This window comes from Pipistrellus hanaki (assembly GCF_964339955.1).
Source record: "Pipistrellus hanaki genome assembly, chromosome: X".
Classification (NCBI taxonomy): Eukaryota; Metazoa; Chordata; class Mammalia; order Chiroptera; family Vespertilionidae; genus Pipistrellus; species Pipistrellus hanaki.
The window spans coordinates 52,759,399-52,777,412 of record NC_140524.1 but is presented as its reverse complement, the minus strand read 5'-3'; the positions used below and the strand labels follow the sequence as shown (position 1 = coordinate 52,777,412).

At 39.9% G+C, this 18,014-nt stretch overlaps 1 protein-coding gene across 1 annotated transcript in view; it reads right to left on the bottom strand.

Moving 5' to 3' along the window:
• The window catches only part of XK (X-linked Kx blood group antigen, Kell and VPS13A binding protein), a 113,870-nt gene extending 97,456 nt beyond the window's left edge, over nt 1-16,414 (bottom strand). Inside the window, exons 1-2 of the mRNA XM_084870478.1 lie at nt 15,936-16,414; nt 10,031-10,293 (exon numbers count right to left, since the gene is read on the bottom strand). Coding sequence (XP_084726604.1) covers nt 10,031-10,293; nt 15,936-16,180 — 508 coding nt within the window. The 5' untranslated portion in view covers nt 16,181-16,414. The remainder of the gene's footprint in view (nt 1-10,030; nt 10,294-15,935) is intronic.
• Nucleotides 16,415-18,014: the final 1,600 nt, after the last annotated feature.

Below are 18,014 nucleotides of genomic sequence, written 5' to 3'. Positions count from 1 at the left end.
AAGAATCTTAAAAGCAGCCAGAGATAGACAGAAAGTTACATATAAAGGAACCCCCATCAGAATAGCTACTGATTTCTCAACAGAAACTCATCAGGACAGAAGGGAAAGGAATGAAATATACAAAATCATGCAAAGGAAGGGTCTGAATCCAAGAATACTGTACCAGCAAGGCTATCAATCAAAATTGAAGGTGAAATCAGGAGCTTCACAGACAAAACCAGACTAAGGGAATTTATCGCCACCAAACCAGCAATGCAAGAAAAGCTAAAGGGTCTACTGTAAAAATAAAGAAATAGGAAGCGAAGAAGGAACACAAAAATAGTGACAAATAAGGACCTATCCATAATAACTTTAAACATAAATGGATTAAATGCCCTAATCAAAGACATAGAGTAATATATTGGATAAGAAAATAAGACCCATATATCTGCTGTCTAAAAGAAACCCACTTCAGGGGAAAAAAAACACACACACAGACTGAGGGTGGAGGGATGGAAAAATGATTTCCAGGCGAATGGAAATGGAAAAAAAAAGCTGGGGTAGAAATAATTATATCTGATAAATTAGATCTCACAGTGAAGGACATAACAAGAGGTAATGAAGGCCACTTCAAAATACAAGGGACCAATCCAACAAAAAGAAATAACCCTGGTAAACATATATACACCCAATACAGGAGCACCCAAATACATTTAAAAAAAAAAAAAAACAGCTGGAGTACATTAAGGGAGAGATTAATAGCAATACAATCATAGTACGACATTTTAATGCCCCACTATCACCTTTGGACAAATAATCTAAACAAAAAATCAGCAAAGAAACATCAATTCGAAATATCTGACTAGACCAGACGGAATTAATTGACATCTTCAGAACATTTCACCCCAAAGCCATAGAATATACATTCTTCTCAAATGCACATGGGTCATTTTCAAACATAGACTAAATGTTGGGACATAAGGAAAGTCTCTTCAAATTCAGGAAGATAGAAATCATATCAAGCATCTTCTCAGATCATAGAGGCATAAAACTAGAAACCAACTACAATAAAAATAATCCAAAGAAATCAAACACATGATGTCAAAACAGTATGCTATTAAACAAAGATTGGGTTACCAGAGAAATCAAGGAAGAAATTAAAAAACATCCTGGCAACAAATGGCAATGAAAACACAACAATACAAAATCTATAGGACAAGCAAAAGCAGTCTTGAGATGGAAGTTCATGAATCTACAATTCTACTGCAAAAAAAAAAAGAAAGAAAAAATGGTAATAAATTATCTAACTCTACAACTCAAAGATTTAGAAAGAGAGCAACAAGAAAAGCCCAGTGTAAGCAGAAGGAAGGAAATAATAAAAATCACAGTGGAGATAAACAACGTAGAGACCAAAGAAACAATACAAAAGATCAACAAAACTAACAGCTGGATCTTTGAAAAGATAAACAAGATTGATGAACCTCTAACCAGGCTAACGAAGAAACAAAGAGAGAGGACCCAAATAAATAAAACCAGAAATGAAAGAGGTGAAATAACAACAGACCCCACTGAAATACAAAGGACTGTTACAAAATACTGTGAACAGCTCTATTTCAACAAACTGGACAACCTGGAGAAAATGAACAGATTCCTAGAAAAATACAACCTTCCAAAACTCAATCAGGAAGAATCTAAAAATATCAATAGACCAGTGACTTTGGAAGAAATTGAAACAGTCATCAAAAAGCTTCCAGCAAAAAAAGCCAGGGGCCAGATGGCTTCACAGGAGAGTTTTACCAAACATTCAAGGAAGAACTAAAATCTATCCTCCTCAGACTATTCCAAAAAATCCAAGAGGAAGGAACACTTCCAAACTCTTCTATGAAGCCAGCATCACCCTAATACCAAAACCAGATAAAGACAACTCAATGAAAGAGAATTACAGGCCAATATCCCTCATGAACATAGATGCCAAAATCCTCAACAAAATTCTAGCAAATCGACTCCAGCAGAGCATCACAAAGATCATACACCATGACCAAGTAGGATTTATTCCGGAAATGCAAGATGGTACAATATCCGCAAATCAGTAAACTTGATACATCACATAAACAAATTGAGAGATAAAAATCATATAGTCATATCAATCGATGCAGAAAAAGCATTTGATAAAATCCAACACCCTTTCCTGATTAAAACTCTCAACAAGGTGGGAATAGAAGGATCATTCCTCAACATAATAAAAGCTATATATGATAAACCCACAGCCAACATCATACTCAATGGGCAAAAACTAAAACCATTCCCTCTAAGAACAGGAACAAGACAGGGATGCCCACTCTCACCACTCCTGTTTGACATAGTACTCTAACTACTGGCCATTACAATTAGACAAGAAGAAGCAATAAAAGGCATCCAAATTGGAAAAGAAGAAGTAAAGTTATCCTTATTTGCAGATGACATGATATTGGACATCAAAAACCCAAAAGACTCTATCAAAAAACTAATTGACTTAATACATGAATTTGACAATGTATCAGGATACAAAATTTATGCCAAGAAATCTATGGCATTTCTATACACCAACAGTGAACTTACAGAAACAGAGGCTAAAAAAGCAATCCCATTTACCATTGCACCAAAAAAATTAAGATACCTAGGAATAAACTGAACTCAGGAGATAAAAGACCTATATGTGGAAAACTACATGACACTGAAAAAAAGAGATAGAGGAAGATGTAAACAGATGGAAGAACATACCATGTTCATGGATTGGTAGAGTCAACATCATCAAAATGTCCATACATTCCAACACAATTTATAAGTTCAATGCACTCCCCATTAAAATACCAACGGCATATTTCACTGACCTAGGAAGAACTCTCCAAAAATTCATCTGGTACAAAAAAAGACCCTGAATAGCCACAGCAATCCTGAGAAAGAAGAATAAAGTAGGAGGGATCTCAATACCAGATTTCAAGCTGTATTACAAAGCCACTGTTCTCAAAACAGCCTGCTACTGGCACAAGAACAGACATATAGATCAATGGAATACAATAGAGAATCTGAATATCGACCCAAACCTCTATACTCAATTAATATTTCACAAAGAAGGTATGAACATACAATGGAGTCAAGACAGTCTCTTCAATAAACGGTGTTGGGAAAATTTGACAGACACTTGCAAAAAAATGAAACTAGATCACCAACTTACACCATACACAAAAATAAACTCAAAATGGATACAGGACTTAAACATAGGACGGGAAACCATAAAAATACTAGAGGCATCCACAGGTAGCAAAATCTCAGACATATACCAAAAGAACTTCTTCACTGATACTGCCCCTAGAGCAATGGAAGCTAAAGAGAAAATAAACAAATGGAACTACATCAAAATAAAAAGCTTTTTTAAAGCAAAAGAAACCATCAACAAAACAACAAGAAAGCCCACTGTATGGGAGAACATATTTGCAAATGTTATCACTGAAAAAAGTTTAATCTCCAACATCTATAGACAGCTTATACAAGTTAATAAAAGGAAGATAAGTGACCCAATTAAAAAATTCACAATGGACCTAAATAGAATATTTTCTAAAGAAGACAGAAGGAAGGCCAAGAGGCACATGTAAACATGCTCAAAGTCACTAATTATCCGAGAGATGCAAATCAAAACAACAATGCGGTACCACCTCACACCTGTCAGAATGGCTAACATCAACAAATCAACAAACAACAAGTGTTGGAGAGGTTGCGGAGAAAAAGGAACCCTCATGCACTGCTGGTGGGAATGCAGACTGGTGCAAACACTTGGAGAACAATATGGAGTTTCCTCAAAAAACTGAAAATGGAAATCACATTCGACCCTGTAATCCAACTCTTAGGAATATATCCTAAGAAACCAGAAACACCAATCAGAAAGGAAATATGCACCCCTATGTTCATAGCAGCACAATTTACAATAGCTAGGATTTGGATACAGCCTAGGTGCCCGTCAGCAGATGATTGGATCAAAAAACCATGGTACATCTGCACAATGGAATACTATGCTGCCATAAAAAAGGAATTCTTATCATTTGCAGCAACCTGAATGGAATTGGAGAACATCATGCTGAGTGAAAGAAGCCAGTCAATGTAAGAGAAACACCTCAATACCTCACTCATTTATGGATAATAAAGAACATTATAAACTGGTGAACAAAAAGATAGATACAGAGACAGTAAAGCAAAAAACAGACTGTCAAATTACAGTGGGAAGGATAGGGAGATATGGGAGAGATAAGCGATCAACCGAAGGACTTGTATGCTTGCATATAAGCAAAACCAATGGACAAAAAACTCTGGTGAGGGAGGGCATGTATGGGCATGGTGGGGCAATGGAAAGATATGTACACATATAATAACTTAATAAAAATAAATAAAGATAAGCAAAAAGAAGAAAACAAAAAATCTCAAAGTTGTTAAGATATAATAATTAAATGTAAATAAAATGAAGAATTTGTGATAAAGCTTTTCAGTAATAATTATAAATATATTAATAATAAAAGTCCAGTCACTCAAGAGGAGACTGCCTCTGCTCTCTGTTGCAGGAAGGAGCCAGTCACCCTTTTCCCTGTAAAAATAGAGAAGCCACAGCAGTAACCTTAGATGGTATCTCTAAGGAAAAATGTAGCAGTTTAAATCCGAGTGGTTAAAGGCTTATGAACAGTCTACTGGACCTGCTCCCTCCTCCCCCAGCCTTTCCTCCAACATCATATGCCTATAAACATCTAAATATTTAAAAAAATAACAAAACAAAAACACTGAAACATTAACTGCTAGACAAGTTTTAATTCACCTGCTCTTAGCTTTTATTACAGAAGGTCTCTTCTACTTTGTTGAAGGTATATTTTCTTGGAAGTAAGAGTACATTTAAAGTGTGTTCATAAATGTTAATCTAAAGAATTCTGGCTGTTTACTTTTTTGGTAATCATTGAAATATTAAAGTTTCTAAGAATGAAGAATTCAAATACATTAAAAAAAAAAAAGAAAAGGTCTGTACAAGTTGCTGAGGGTATGACAGAAAGAAAGACTATTAGAGTAGAAATACTTAATGGAAGGACTAAAGCACTGTTATTATGTATTTTGAAGGAAAAAGAAAGTGGTTTCTAAAAGTGGTTATTTCTGGAAGTTGAAAAAATATTTTTAAAAGTTGTAAGAATGTCTGTGGAAGTTATAAGAAGTTTAAAAAAATGTTAAAAGGAAATTGATTAAATGACACAGGTCAGTAAGCCAAGACAAGCAGAACAGGGAGCCTGAGATATTAAAACAGCAGTTTGAAACCATCTAAAAAACTTATTCCATAAACCAATGACACTTAAGAGTCAATGATTTGCATGTTGTCTCCCTAAACAGAGGGTAAATAGCTTATGCCAAGTACTCAGGGACACTGATGGGAGAAATCCAATTACTCTCATTTGCTGTCCACACCCAAAGACAAATAAAATTGGGAAATAATCCTTATTTTGGCTAATTCTTTTCTAGTAAAATAATTATGTTATATTAATCAGGAATTTAGTAAATAAAAAGACCATCTTTTAATCATAGGAACTGAACGTTGCTAGCCTATGTTCCTGTCTAATACACTTCAATATTTAGTCTTTTGGTAAAATCAAGTTTGACAATCCCACATGAGGTTGAATTAAAAAAAAAAAAACTTTCTCTTGATCTAGAATTGGCTTTAGATCATCCCAATAGGCTCTGAAATGCCTCAAATGTTTGTTTTCTGTCTCATGAAGGAAAATTTTATACTGAAGGTACATAGGAACCTTTGTCAAATTATAATTACAGTTATAATTAATGGTTATTGGTTATATAATATTATAGAATGTTGTATTTTACAGAAAGGAGAATGTTCCATGCCATCTGTATTATAATGAAATCCATAATCAGGTCATTTTAAATTTCTTCTCTTTGGAGACAGTTATGTTTTGTTATAATACATTTGGAAAAATATTATATCTTCTGAAGAGTCCATGGAAAGGACTGGCAAAGAAAATCAAAAGATCTTAAAGCAGGTTAGTGTATTTTTCTTCCTATGTTATCCCTCCAAAATTTGGTAATTCTTAATGAATGAATCATGGCAATGCATTTCTTTGTATAAATTCAATAAGACCCGTTTCAAATGGTGGTTTTATTGACAGAAAACTTTGGAGTGTCATGTTTTAAAGAGTCCTGTCAGGACTCTGAACACTTGAAGCCAAGAAGAGTGCCATGGAGAAACCCTAGTATCTCACTTGGTAGCCCTAAAAGTGGATGGCGCTGGTGGTTGGTCAGAGTGGAAGGGGAGCAACGAGGGCCCCTCTGTATCCCTGCAAAACCCACATGCACTCTAGGCCACAATGAGCAGAAGTGCTGCTGAAATGGGCCTAGAAGCCTAGGGTGTGGCCCCAGGTGGAGCTGCTGCAGGTGAGGAATTCACCTAACCCAGCAGATACTCCAGGCAGGACTGATGGCAGCTAGATGGCTTGGCTTCCCTGCCATACAGGGCACATTGAGGCTCAATCATGAAATTTGGGCAAAGGTGGTCAGTTACCATTCTTGTGTTTATGCAAACAATCAGGCCAAATTGAATGCAATAGATAAATTGGTCTTAATTTGGCTCTTTAATAAACATAAGGGTCATTTAAGGAAAAAAGTTTTCTTTCAATAAGAGTTATTAGAACTGAAATGTTTTCTTTCCCTTCCACCAGACCATTTGTTATAACTGTTGCTGTTCTAATTGCTCAATAATACTAAATTTTATAACACAGTTTATCTCCTCCAGGTCACAAGCCCACCCCCTTCCATGCCCAGACCTCATCATCTCTCTGACAGAGAGTAAGGATCTCTTGACTCTGAAAGAAACTTTGTCCCTCCGCAGCATGGAATTAGCCAGAGGAGCCCACTGACGCCCATTTCCCTAAAAGGATTCAGAGCCAGGATTCTTAAGGGGATTTGTTGGGAAGTTAGACAGACATGAGCAGAGCAAGGACCATAGGCCAACTGGAGAAGAAATAGATGGGACCCTGAGATGTGCTTCTCACCACTCTGAACTGTTCCGAAGCCGGAAATGAAGAAACCTGTGTAGACTCACTCTCCCTTCCTCTAAGAAAGCCAACAGATTATAGAACAGCTAATATAGGGAATTATTGATAGTAAGCACTGAAGCCCCAGATGTTACTCCAGACAAGATCTCTGTACTGCCATTACAATCCCTTGGGTAATGAAGATGAAATGACTCAAGCTGCTGTATACCCTATTCCCTAGCTCTGAGTCTTCTAGCAAATCCCCAAGGCTGAAAATCAGCTGAGGATCAAGGAGGTGGAGGGGAGGAATAATGAGAAAAAGAAGACTTTTTTGTGGGGGGGCCAGCAGCCTGACTCTGTACCTAGTTAATCAGTACATTCCTGTTAGCCTATAGTCTAGTCACAGCCCCTTCCTCTATTATCTGGTCTTGCAAGACCTATTTACCTAAATAATCACATTTTACAGAGGCAAACCATGAATAATACACAAACCCCGCAGCGGGTTATCAGCACTGGTGCCAAGCCAGGCCTTTAGGTGTGTCACGTTCCCCATGCCAACATACAGGGCTTTTTGCAAAGCCTGAGAAAGATCCAGAAGTCTGATCCATATGGCTTCATATTGGCTTACTCAGGATTTGGAGAACTGACCCCCTGAGTCACTGTACTAATACATGTAAAACATCTGAAAATAAATGGCCTTATCTTGGACCTCCAAGTACACCTGTGTAATTTTTGGTCACCTGGTAAATTCTGTAACAATCACACAATGGACACTATCAATGTTTGCTTCTGTGGCACACCCCTACCTCTGTTTCAATTATAACTGCCTTTCTCCTTCCTAGTGAGGAATTCCTTCCACAGATATGTTAAGGAGATGTTTAGGATTAGTCAAGACCTGCATAAATGGCAGCCATCTGAATTTTTAAGAGGACTATGCCCATTTCCTTTTTCCATATATATTCGATTTATTGTTTAACTCTCAGAGGACTTATATTTTTCCAAATCCTTTAGGGGCATATCACAGATTTTTTTTGTGACACTGACATTTATAAGATAGGTTTTATTTTTCTCGATTGGACCAACGTGCTGTCACTTGCTGACCTCTGAACTATAAGACAATCTTCATTTTCAAAAACTTGAGGGGAAAAAAACTTGAGAAAAAAAAATGGGTCTACTTGGAAAAATAAAACAGACTATAATCACATTTGGTCTTTCCCTGTGTCCCTTCCTGACACATGGAAAAACAATGAACTGGGAAAAGGGTATAGTGGCATACACATACATGACTCACCTTGGTCAATGTCCATTCTGGTTATAAGTCCTTGGAGAGCAAAGCTACTCTGGAATTTTTTGAGCACTTACTATCTGCCAGTGACTGTGGAAGGTACTTTAACATAAATGTTAATACACCAAGGTTCAAGACCTCAACATACGGTCCTGATATATCTTAAGAATCACCTTTACTCTGAGATAACCAGGATGATGGGGATAGTTGTAACAGGCAAACATCCTGTGACCCAGCCATAAATGAAGAATACCACTCAGTTTGTAATGTAAGCAGAAAAAAAGATAATATTAAGGGAAGTGAAATTAATAAGAATTATTTATTATTTTTAAAATTCTAAGTTCAGTATTATCTTCAATATGTATTTTTCAACTTAAGGTTTTTAACTAAATTTTGCTTTATCTAATAAAACTTATCAGAACATCTAGTTTTCATTTACTAACTAGAGGCCTGGTGCACAAAATTTGTACACTGGGGAGAGGGGGGTCTCTCTCAGCCCGGCCTGCGCCCTCTCACAGTCTGGAACCTCTCACTCCTTACCACCCACCTGTTCCTTACTGCTTGGCTCGCTGCTCCTTAGTGCTGTTGCAGAGGTACGAGGTGAGCCCAGCTTCTGGCTGAGCAGCACTCTCCCTGTGGGAGCCCACTGACCACCAGGGGTCAGCTCCTGCATTAAGCATCTGCCCCCTGGTGGTCAATGTGCATCATAGCAACTGGTCATTCGGCCATTTAGTCTATTTGCATATTAGGGTTTATTATATAGGATAATATTAATGTTTGAAAGGGGCTATCTCCCGTTCTCATATGAAAGTTTTTCACTGTGTCCATGCACATAAAGGTGGGGCTTTTGGGGGGAGGGGATCTAGTTTAACCAAAACCTGCCTTAATTTGAAAATGTGAGAGTAGCTTAAAGGTTAGAGCACTGTTCATTTAAAAACTGAGATACCTATTCAAACTGCAAGAAGACAGAAGTGCACTCTTATTTTCATTATTTACCATAAAGAAGCTGTTACAACCGTGTCCACTAGTTTACAACTATCACTGAAAGACAGAGGCAAAATCCAAAGAGGCCTCTGGAAGCTGTATTTTCAGCCTACAGCAAGCTGTATTTTCCAAAATGGTCACTGCAGTGAACTTCCAGAGCTCTATCTATTCTTCCCCAACAAGAATCAGTTTCCTTCCCTCCTCTTCCCTTGAACTTCATAAAGATTCCTAGCTGCTTCAACAAAGAAAATACAGCATAAATGAGTTCACAAGACTTCCAAGGTTGGATCACAAAAGGTGATACTCTTCTACCTGGTCCTCTCTCTTGTCTTAGGACACTGACCCTAAAAAGCAGCCACCATGCTATGAAGCCCAAACCAGCCCACACAGAGAGATGAAACAAAGAAGATCTGAGACCATGAGCAATAGCCAGCTTCAACAATAAGAAATTTAATTAATTGGGCCTCCAGTGGATTCTAGCCTCCCATCTTTGGGCCACCCTAGCTGACGCACATTAAAGCATAGGTAAGCCCTTTTAGCCCTCTCCAAATTGCAGATTCATAAGCAAATAAACACTGTTATTGTTTCAACTCACTAATATTTGAGCTTAGTAACTGGAATGCAAACTCAGGACTGAAAGCACCTATGAATGAATTTTACCTAAAACAAAATAAAGTTTATGTTTTGCTCCCCATGTTGATCCCCAAATTAAGGCAGAGATAAAAAATATACATACATCTTCCGACAGTGATATCCTGCTGCAAGGTGCTTATATATAGCTGCAGGGTCAGCTGGGGGGCTGAGCCCAGGAAAGCCTGGATCACTGATGCCCGGCTGAATGCAGATCGGTGGGTGAACATCTTGCCCTCTGCCTGGCCCACTTCCTTCTCAATCTCCTCTGAGAGGCCATTTTTTGGCATTTGTCGCTTCTTGGTGATGCTGACATAAGGCTCTTCGATGTGGCCTGACTGACAATAGATGCATAAGACTTCAAAACACCTGGAAACAAATCAGCAAATTATGATAATCAGAGGCAGACAGGATTCTCTTTTTTTCAGTTACCCTGCTTACACTTAGCCTGATTCTCAAAGCCTTGACTTGGCTACTCTGGACTGTAGCCCCTCCTAGAAAATCATCCACATCAAGGGCCAGTTTTGAGCATGCAGTCCTCCTGAGTCCTTCCAGCAGGCAAACTGGAGCTGACTGAGAACCAAATTGAGAGGTGACATCAAAGCCCACTGAGGCAAGCATCCAAGCAGATACTAGAAAAAAAATATTCAATTTGCCTTCCTGACATTTATTAGCTGTGCAGTCTTGGGCAAGTAATTTAATCCTTGAGTCATTTCCCTCAATTATAAAGCAGAAGTACAATCTACCTTGCCACACTGTAATGGAGCTAACACAGAATATATGTACACACACACACACACACACACACACACATACACAAATATATATATATATATATATATATATATATATATATGCACATAGATATCTTTATCTATAAACTCACACTTTTTTTTTTCTTCTTTTTCACATCCAAGAGATGCCCCAAATTTCCTTAGTTAAAGCAGCAGCTATGGTTGTGAGATTCATCCCCCAAATCACAGAACAATTTGCCATTTAGCATTTCCCTGAAAGACCATAATTTATTTCCTATCTCTCTGCTCTCATAAGACCTTATGGAACATGACTAAGTTCAATCATGCTTGGGGGCTGACCAGCTTTGGAATTTCAAGCCTACCCTGAGGAAGGAGCTGTAACCAGTCACCTTTCTACACTGACAGAGTATCTGGCTTTTAAAATTAGATTTCCTCTTTAGGTAATGATATGGATATTGAAGGAGGAAAGAGTACTGATGTGTCTGATTTACTTTGAAATACACATACACAAATGGATTGATGGCTTGATAGAAAGATGGATAGATGTATGAAATAAAATGTTAATTATAGAATCTAGGTGGCTAGTACTTGGATGTTCACCATACAGTTCTTTCAAGTTGTCTTCTTTATGTTAAAAAATGTTCCTGTCAGAGCGGAGGAGGTTTTGGGGGCTGGATGAAATAAGGTGAAGGGATTACGGGGGGGGGGGGGGAAATATATATATATATATATATATATATATATATATATATATATATATATATATGGCCCAGTGCACGAAATTCGTGCATGGGGTGAGGGGAGGGTGTCCCTCAGCCCAGCCTGCACCCTCATCAATCTGGGACCCCTTGAGGGATGTGTGTATGTGTATTGTATGTGTATGTGTGTACTCTCATCCTGAGGGATGTCCATTGGTATCGGGCCTAAACAGGCAGTCGGACATCCCTCTCATAATACAGGACTGCTGGCTCCCAACTGCTCACCTACCTGCCTTTCTGATTGCCCCTAGCCATTTCTGCCTGCCAGCCTCATCACCCCAACCACTCCCATGCCAGCCTAATTGATGTGTAACTGCTCCCCTGCCAGCCTGTTTGCCCCCAACTTCCTTCCTCTGCCAACCTGGTCACCCCTAACTGCCCTCCCCTGCAGGCTTGATTGCCCCCAACTGCCCTCCCTTGCAGGGCTTGTCCCTCCCAACTGCCCTCCCTGCTGGCCATCTTGTGTCCACATGGGGGCAGCCATCTTTGACCACATGGGGGCAGCTATTGTTTGTTGGAGTGAAGGTCAATCTGCATATTACTCTTTTATTATAATAGATAGGATATTACACACATACACACAGGCTACAGTGTAGTGATAGCCAGAGGGAAAGGGGGTGGGGTGGTAGAGGTGAGCAAAGGAGGGAGAAATGGGGACAGAAAGAGACTTTGCTTGGGGTGATGGGCTCACAATGCAGTGTTAAGATGATGTTTTGTTGAGTTGTACACTTCAAACTTGTATGGCTTTGTGAACCAATGTCACTCCCATAAATTCAATAAAAACGTTTTTTTTCCATAATAAAAACCGCAGGAGGGGAGGGGGAATGGGTTTTTCCTAAGAATAATTCCGAGGCAACTATCGCAAGAAGAATCTATAACAATCTATAATAATAAAAACATAATATGCTAATCAGACCAGACAGCTGGACATCCTCCAGGACACTGCCCTCCCCTGCTGGCCTGGTTGCCCCCAACTGCCGTTCCCTGCCAGCCAATTTGGTTCTGAGTGGTCAGTTTCTATGCCAATCAGTGTCAAAAGCTCTGCCTCCTAGGCAACCATTGGCTCCTCAAAGTTCACTCAGATTTGGTTCCAGGCCTGATCAGAGAGGCGAGGCTGATCAGCAGCCCCCTGCAGAGGCCCGGAGAGAAAGAGAGAGGCAATGGCTGATCAACAGCTGCCACAGAGGCTATGGATTAGACCCTGCCTCTCTCTTTGGGCCCCTCTTCCGGGCCTGATCTGCAGTCCCCTTGGCAGTCAGTGCTAGCTCACAATGGCAACCTAGCACTGACTGCAGGACTGACTTCTGGTGTATGGTCGAGCCTTTGATCAGTCATTACAGACCCTGGGTTTTTATATATTAGTAAAGTCTTTTGAAGGTATACAATAAAGAAAAATACTATAGTGAATAATTTTGCAATGTTCTATAAAATATTACTAGAACTTCTTAGGTTTTATATTATTAACATAGATTTTCATGAGCTATTTTTTCCTCATTACACCAGTAAATTAAAATGGAGGAAAATTCCTTGAACTAGAAACTCATTTATATTCATTCCTTCTCCCAATTAATTTATAAAATCAACATATTGTAAAAGCATAAACAAATGTTGTTGCTGTTAAGAGGTATTTCCCACCACCCTCTGGTTTTTCAGAATATCTATTATTCACAGTAACACTGCCCTTAAAAAAAAAAAAAAAAAAAATCAGATATTATTTATTCTGTGTTCTTAGCATTGAAACCCGGCCTTACTTAGGAAATAACCATACAAACTGCAATTATAGTTTTAAATATAATACTGATATAAATGAAATATGCTGCTATCCACTGCTTCCCTAAAGGAAAGGACAGTGGGGTCTAGATTGCAGTATTTAGCCCATAATCATTATAATTCAGTTTAACTGAGTAAATTCAAAAACAGCATCTCACCTAAAAAGAATATGTTGGGCCATTTAGTGTGCACCCAAAAATACACAGAGCTAAATTTTCCAAAAACAATTTCAAAATATTACTAAGTCTAATTGATAAGGCAGGAAAAGAAACACACCATGACTCGCCTTTGTAAAGGGGTCGGGGGGAGATAACGTTGATCCTATGTAAAATCTTAGAGTTAAAATTGAAACAGTCAACAGGAAAAATTTCCAGTAACATATTAAGTCACGCTAATACACAACATTAAATTGCTCTTTTTTTTCATCTGGAAGCTAAGAGGCTTGGAACTGCACATGTGTATCTCAGCTCGAAATTCATGGGTCCGATATCTCCTTGAAATAAATCAGTTGCATTAGAATGACAGAGTCCTTGTTGACCGAAGGGGCTTGTTTATTACTTTGTTTTTTTATATTTTATTTTGTTGTTCCATGAAAGAAGACAATGACTTATTCAGAATTTTCTGGAAATATCTTTTTATGGGGTTGAAACTTTTTTAAATGGCTAGTTATCTCTTCAAAGCATCAAACTTTTTATTTTTTAATAAAGTTAAAATACTTTTACTGTAAAAACTGAAAAATGTAGAGAAGCATATAATAAAGGAGGAAATTATGCACTTTTTATATTTTTCAGGAGAAAATTAAAATCACCCATAATTACACCATCAGAAATTACCACTTTTATCTTTGCCATTCTGTTTTATACATATTATATCATTAGCTTTATCTTAGGTCACTCTTAGTTTTTATAAAAATATTAAATGATAGACATGATAGGGTATTATCATTGACCTGGATAACTGTTTAGGTTGTGTTTTTAAATTTTTCCAAAATGACCAAATTTTCTTGATTTAAGACTGAACTACTGATAAAATGCACTCCACTCTCCTCTGCCTTCTTTCACAAAGTGTAGAGAACATAATTCACTCCACTCTATTTCTAAGAAGGCTTGTGGACATAGTTTAGGATCTCATTTTCCTCATCTATAAATGAGAACAATTACATATAGTTCATGATGAGGATTTGATGAACTGAGGCATACAAACACTTACCAAACCATCTAGCACAAGAAGCATTTGACAAACATCAGTTCCCTTTTCTGTGTCTCTTTACTTAAACATCTGCCAGTACTGAGTTTTCTTTTCACAGATCAGGTTTAGGCATGATGAGAGCCTTGCCCACAGTCAAATAACATTGATTTTACTGAGCAGGAATACAATCAGGGTGCTGTGTCCTACTAGGCCAGGGGGGATGAACTCTCTCCTTATCAATGGCTCCAGGTTGCAGGAGTTTTAAAATTTCCCTCACCCTCTTTGTCTCCTTTTCCCATTCCCTCTCCTCCTCCCCTAACCCTTTCCCCCCCTAACTCTTCCCTTGCTCTCAAGATGTCAGTAGCAACTTATTCTGCCCATGTACCTGTTTCTTTTCCTTTCTAAAATTCCACAGCTTCAGGAAAATTTGTTCATCCACTTTGTCCTGACTCTGTGTAAACTACAAGCCCACATTCTGAGTGTCAGTGAGAAAGGCTGTCTTTAATATGAAGTGCAACGTTTTATTAAGTGCTTAGTAAAACCTATCTTGCTGCTTAACTTTGTGTTGTGTATGTGGGGGTTGGGGTGGGAGTGGTGTTGGGGTCTCCCTAGGTCCATAGCTAACTGAATAGCTGAATTTTATGGCTGCTGAGATGCCTCTTTGGCCTTTCTATGTCTACCAATTCCTCCATCACTTATGTCTAAAGTTCAGTAATATAAATTTATTTCTAATCCAGATAGAACCCCTTGGATTTGCTTTTCCTACAGAGATGAAAGACATCAAAACAACACCTTTTTAATTTTCTTCCAAGTCCTTGGATAAGCCAAAGTCTACTTCAATACCATATATTTCTCTTGCTTTGTGTTAATAAAAAGTAGTTTTTCTTTCCTTAACACACCACGAATGTTTGTCTTCGTGGAACATTGTGTTCCAGCTTCAAGGACCAGATTTATAAGTCAGGCTGGGGCAGAAGATGGTTCTACAACCCCGTGTATTTCCACACACAAGAAACAAGACTGATGCGTGGCTTTCTAGAGTTATGTATGAGAGTTGAATAAATTCATATTTGTAAAGCGTTCAGAACAGTGCCTGTCACACAGTAAACTCGACGTGTTAAATAAATTAAATAATCTGTCCCCGCTTTTGCTCCAACTGGAATTTAGGACAAACTTCCCAAGGGTTTGTCAGACCCAAGCCAACCCTGCCAGAGCTCACCTGACCTCAGAGAAAGTCTGAATTTTTAAGAGGTCGAACCACATGAAATTGCCATGTTTTATCAGTCAAATCCCACTGAATGTTGGTAATTTCATTGGTAAGAACCTAACAGGAACTCAGTACGCCCGGCTTCATTGCCACTTTCCCAGGAGTGTGTCACGTTCCTGGGTCTACAGAGGTGGCTGAGAGTCCAAGTGGGCCGGCCTGGCCCGCTCCCGGCGCCACCACCTGACCCTCCCGGTAGGCCGCCTCCCCCCTCCGGAGCCAGCGCGGGCAGGGGGAGCGGCCAAGGTCTGGGCCTGGAACCCGGGGTCCCGCACGAACCTGAAGAGGGGTCCGAGCTGCAGCAGGTGCAGCAGCAGCACGAGCGGCCGGTCGCGGCTGAAGTCGCGGTGCACGAAGAGGAGTGTGAGCTGCACGAGCGCGCAGGGCAGCAGCGAGAAAAGCAGCGTCAGGGACTGCCACATGCCATCCCCGCCTGAGCGGTAAGTGCTGCTCAGGTACAGCGCCGCCATCGTCTCGGCCACGAACAGGAACACGGACGCCAGCACCGAGCCCGGGAATTTCATCTTCGCGTGTCGGCGGCGCTCCCGGCTGGCGGCGGCGGCGGCCTGAGGGGCTCCCGGCAGCGGGCCCGCGGCCCCGCTCTCTTCGCCCCGCGCCGCCCGCAGGGCGGGAGCCGATCCCAGGGGCGACCTGCTCCGCGCGCTGAGGCGGCGCCGCGGGGACACGCCCACACGCGCAGCCGCGCACGCCCAGCGCCCGGTGCCCGCGCCGGAGGCCACAGTCTCAGGGCGGGTCGCGAACCCGCACCCCGCAACGGCCGGCCCTGGGCTTTGAAGGCGCCGCGGCCCCGTTGGCCCCGCGCGCAGCCGCTGGGTCCTAGAACCCCTTGGCGGTAGTTACCGATAGGAGCCTTTCACATCCATTTGAAAAACTGCAACCAACGGGGTGGGGTGGGGGTGGGGAGTTGTACAGAGTTAGGGTCTGGCCCCCTTTCCAGTCCAGTCTCTATTTTCTGGGCCTAAGGAACACCTAATTCCTGAAAGGACCTGCGTTTCTGGTCATTTAAAAATAACCTAACTACACATACTTTTCAAAGTACAAGGATAGAGCATGGAAGTATGAACAAGGAGGACATGGTTTGAGGTTTGATATATGGTCAGGGCACATGATGGGGTTGCAGGCTCCATCCCCCGTGTAGGGCGTGTAGGAGGCAGTTGATACATGATTCTCTCTCATCATTGATATTTCTCTCTCTCCCTCTCCTTTCCTCTCGGAAATCAATAAAATACATTAAAACAAAACAAAACAAAACACAACCCACACAAAGCACAAGTGTGTTGTCGTGCACCCCAGGATTATCTTTTCACTAGACTAAGTAAGCATGCCCTGAGGGGCTTTCAAATACAGTGGTCTGAAGCAATGCTGCTGATGGTGAAACAACACCAGAGATAATCCTTAGGAGCCACACTATGTCTCCCTGAAAAACTGCCTACAAAACTGTTAGTGTCTGTATCTGACTAACTCGGGGCAAAGACCAAGGCCTAATAAGGAAATGGTTTTCTAGCTTTGCTGGTCTGTGCCAGCCCCAATTGTGTTAACAATTCCTTTCCACTCACTGAATTCGTGACAACCTTCAGGACATCAGGATGAGCTCAATCCACTTTTTTCCCTCAGAACTTGAGCCACCAAATCTCTCTAACGCAAGGTCCTTTTTCCTGCTGAAATTACATGATTCCATCAATCTGCAGCAAGTTTTAGCATTTTTCTCCTTTAGAAAATGATGTCAACACAAATAGAATACGAACATTCCATAGGAAACAAGACAAAAGTTGTAAGAGAAAAAACAGGAATGGCTGTGTTTCTTCACTCTTGTATGTCCTGGGAAAAATCTATAAGAGTTAAGGGGAGGATTCCGCCAACAGCTGAGAGGTAACAGGCCCATTCTCTAAAAGGATTACTATGTCTATTTATAGAACCCAGCCAGTCACCATGCCCTGGATCAAGATTCTCACACTGTCACAAATACAGAATAGGCAGCAACACTCCACAGAGTATTTTTGTAATATTTTATTTGATGCTGTCTTAAGCTTTAAAGGAAACATTAATTTGAAGCTTAGATTTATTAGAGTACAGTTAACATTTAGCGTTAAGATTTTATTCTAAGGCAAAGGATTATCACAGATTTTATTAAGCAGACTGTACATAAATGGGAGTGGGATAAGCCAATAAACAACATCACTTTAAACAAAGTCCAGTTTACAGCAAATTATTTTCTACAGTACAAAACAAATAAAGAAAACACATTTTGAAAGATCACAGTGTTTAGAATATTGGGGTTTTTTTGTTTTTACTTTTTTTAAAATATATTTTATTGATTTTTTACAGAGAGGAAGAGAG